The 3,359-nt window shown below is 49.4% G+C and overlaps 1 protein-coding gene across 1 annotated transcript; it reads right to left on the bottom strand.

Moving 5' to 3' along the window:
• Positions 1-927: 927 nt before the first annotated feature.
• On the bottom strand, positions 928-3,050 carry LOC119282367 (L-type lectin-domain containing receptor kinase IX.1-like). The gene is made up of 2 exons (XM_037562614.1): positions 1,603-3,050; positions 928-1,519 (listed from the first exon to the last, which is right to left on the bottom strand). The coding sequence occupies exons 1-2, from the start codon at positions 3,048-3,050 to the stop codon at positions 928-930; spliced, it is 2,040 nt and encodes a 679-aa protein (XP_037418511.1).
• Positions 3,051-3,359: the final 309 nt, after the last annotated feature.

Raw genomic sequence — 3,359 nt, 5'->3', positions numbered from 1 at the left:
GGCGGCGGGGCCTTCCATGGCCGGCGACGAGGAGGAGTGCGGCGGGACGCGGGCGGGAGGAGGAGCGGTTGGCTCCCGCGCGGGCTCGGAGCGAGCGACGAGGAGTGCGGGTTGGGGGGAGATTTTCCCCTCAACCCCTACTTCTACAGATTGCAAATTGGTTTGAGGGTTGGACCTCTAAATTTTTTTATGGATTTGAGGGTTTAGAGGTTCTAGTCTACGGCGTTTTTTCGGCGAAAACTGTAAACAAACGGTTATTTTTAGGGGTTTGAGGGTTTGAGGGCTCTACTAGTAATGCTCTAAATGTGTTGATGATCAGTGCGACAAGTGCGGAAGGCCTGGAGGTCCTATTAGTACTTTGTGTCATCATTTATTTGGTTTCATTTCTACGTTGTAATGGTGGACTATGGGCTATCTTCGAGGAATATATTACTAACAAACTTAGCACGCCATTCTTCCAGACTTGCTTAAAGTAATTTTCTGTGAAATGCTTTACGTTCGATATAAGTTTTAGAAATTAGTATGTGTGTGTATAAATTAATACTTCCATATTAGATTGGTATCCTAGCATCATACGAGACATGGAGCTGATGTTTTTTGATATGCAAAAAAGTTCAATCAGTATGGATTGTGGCAAAAGTACGGCAAAAGAATGTTGAATAATTCTTATACCTTTTGAGGTGATCTATCAATCACATATTTTTCATTAGTTACCAGTATAGCTCTCGTCTTCTTTAGTTGCAAGTAACTTGGTTACTATATTTTATGCCACCAATAATGATCTTTCTATTGAAAAAATTGATGGGCGTAGCAACGCGCGCCATCAATGATCTAATTCCCATTACATCTTGACTCAATCTGTAACCCTTGAATACATGTATGATATTTCTTTGTGATTTTCCAGACCAGAAGCCTGAACTACAAAGGCTATGGCAGCGAGAGCGTCATCGGTGCCAGGGGAGTGATGTCCAATTTCAGCTCATCCGATCTCAGGGCATCCATGGTGTGGGTGATGGACGGACGGCTGCTCGGGTCTCGGTGCACGCACAAGAGTCCGACAAGTAGCACGCGCTCCATCTGCTGTCGCCCAGTAGTGGACTCGCCGCCTATCAGCCTGCTATCTACGGCCTCCAAGATCGCATTCCCGTGGTATAAACTCCTTACCCATGACGATAGTGGAGGCTTATCAGGGAGACGCACCGTTGGGTCCTTTCCAGAGACCATCTCTAGTAGGACAATGCCGAAACTGTAGATGTCTGACTGCATATTCCGTTTGCTCGTGTCGATGAACACAGGGTCTATGTACCCATAAGTGCCCTGTAAGACATCTGTGGTATGTGACCCGGTTTCATGGTCAACAAATCTTGCCAATCCGAAATCACCTAACTTGGCACCGTACGAAGGGTCAAGCAGTACGTTGCTCGACTTAATATCACCATGTACGATACACTGTTGTTGTTGCTCGCAATCTACATGGAGGTATTGCAGTGCAGAACCTAGGTTGAGGATAATCTCATACCTGTTTGTCAAAGCATGTTACCACAACATCAAAAAGAAATTAAGTTGCATGGATGTAAATGCTCTGGAGATAGAACTACATACCTCTTGTCCCATGGTAACCAACTGTTGCCCCCATGTAGGTGTTGATCAAGGCTACCTTGTGGCAAGAGCTCATACACAAGAAAGAGACGTGTGTGCCTGTCGTTCCGCCACCAGCACAGAAACTCAATTGGGTTCCTCTTGTCGTGGTAGCACCAACCTATCAATTCGACCAGGTTCCGGTGTCTCAGGCGACTGGCGATCCTGAGTTCGTCCTCGAACGCCTGCCTCCCTTGCCCGGAGGCCGCCAGTTTGAATCTCTTTATTGCCACCGGTCTACTTGAGCTTGTCAGTTGGCCCCTATAAACAAAGGCGGAACCTCCTTGCCCGAGCCTGGTTTCCTTGGCAAAATTGTTGGTCGCACGCGCCAGCTTATGATAATCAATATGTCCAAGGCCCCTGGCGAGTGCTCTGCATTGCTTCTTCCTCATGCATAGCTGCCATCGGTGGACGCCAACAAAGATGCACACGATTGCGATAACTGCAATAACTGGTCCAGTTACCTCTACTAGCAGCTTCCACAGGTGAACCTTGGAGCTCTTGGGAGTAGGCACCGGGATCTCGGGGCTCTTCGGCACAGGCGGTGGAATCTCGGACGGTGCAGGCGCTGGCGCAGGCCGCAGATCCAAGGTGGAGTTAAATGACCAGGACATTATTTGGTGTAACTCGACGGCATCCCCAGTGGCACCCGAGAAGCCGATGGCCACCACACTGGGCAAGAGCTGCCTCAGGTCAACACTCGTGTTGACACGGTAGGTCACGTCGCCGATCTGGAGAACGGCCGCTAGTATTTTTGTGTCGTTGCCGTAGCTAATCTGGCAACTCATCAGAAAGCCAGATGTTAGGTTCTTGCCAGGCACAGTCGCGTTGGTGTACACCTGCGAGACAATGGAATTGACATCGATGCCCATGTGGCTGCCACTGGGGTCGAAATTATCGTTGAAGGTGTCAAACTCAACCGCCACGGCTCGGTCGTCGCCGGTCGCCACCGTGCCAGCGATTTTGTTGAAGAGGCCGAGGTTCCCTCCGCCCATATCGCGTATGACATTGGGAATGCTCGACGAAGGATAACGCCCGAGGAAGAATGTCAAGCCATCGCCAGTGGTTGCATTGTTTACCTTGATTTGGAAGGTGAAGGAGGTGGTGAAGCGGGCGAGCTCGCCTGTGACGGTATCCCACAACGGCATGGGCGTCGTAAGGAACGCTCGGCCTACGCTGTTATTGACGCTTGTACCATCGCCGTTTCTTGTCAGTTGGATCATGTGAGACTGGGCGTCGTAGTATGCGTCACCCTGGAAACTGAGGTCTTGGGCGTCGTAGTCGGGATCGGCGAAGTTGGAGATAAAAGAAAGCGCGGTAGCACGAGGCAGGTGCAGAGAAGACCATGTCGAGTAGCAGAGGAGGAGCATGAGGATCTGTATTCGGTAGGAGAAGCTCACAGCGGCAGCCATTTGCTGCAGCGTGTGTTTAGAAGTTGGTGAACAGAACACACATCATATAGAACTTCTGACATCGAAATCTTCAATAAATATTTCGCGATGCAGAGGAACAGCGAGCTTCGAAATCTTCTGACATCGACATCACATTGGACGCACATCCTGTGTACAGGTCGCAATGGCCTCTAGTAATGTCCGTTAAACAGAAAGGTATAAGCCAAACGACAACACGGGAACTCCTAGGTGAGAAAAGGTACTAAGTGCTGTCTGACCAAGTCTGAAGCATATGTTTTTCTGACGATCAAGTATCGTCAGCATGCTAGC

Source organism: Triticum dicoccoides, chromosome 3B, assembly GCF_002162155.2.
Source record: "Triticum dicoccoides isolate Atlit2015 ecotype Zavitan chromosome 3B, WEW_v2.0, whole genome shotgun sequence".
Taxonomy (NCBI): domain Eukaryota; kingdom Viridiplantae; phylum Streptophyta; class Magnoliopsida; order Poales; family Poaceae; genus Triticum; species Triticum dicoccoides.
This window is presented reverse-complemented; position numbering and strand designations above follow the sequence as displayed.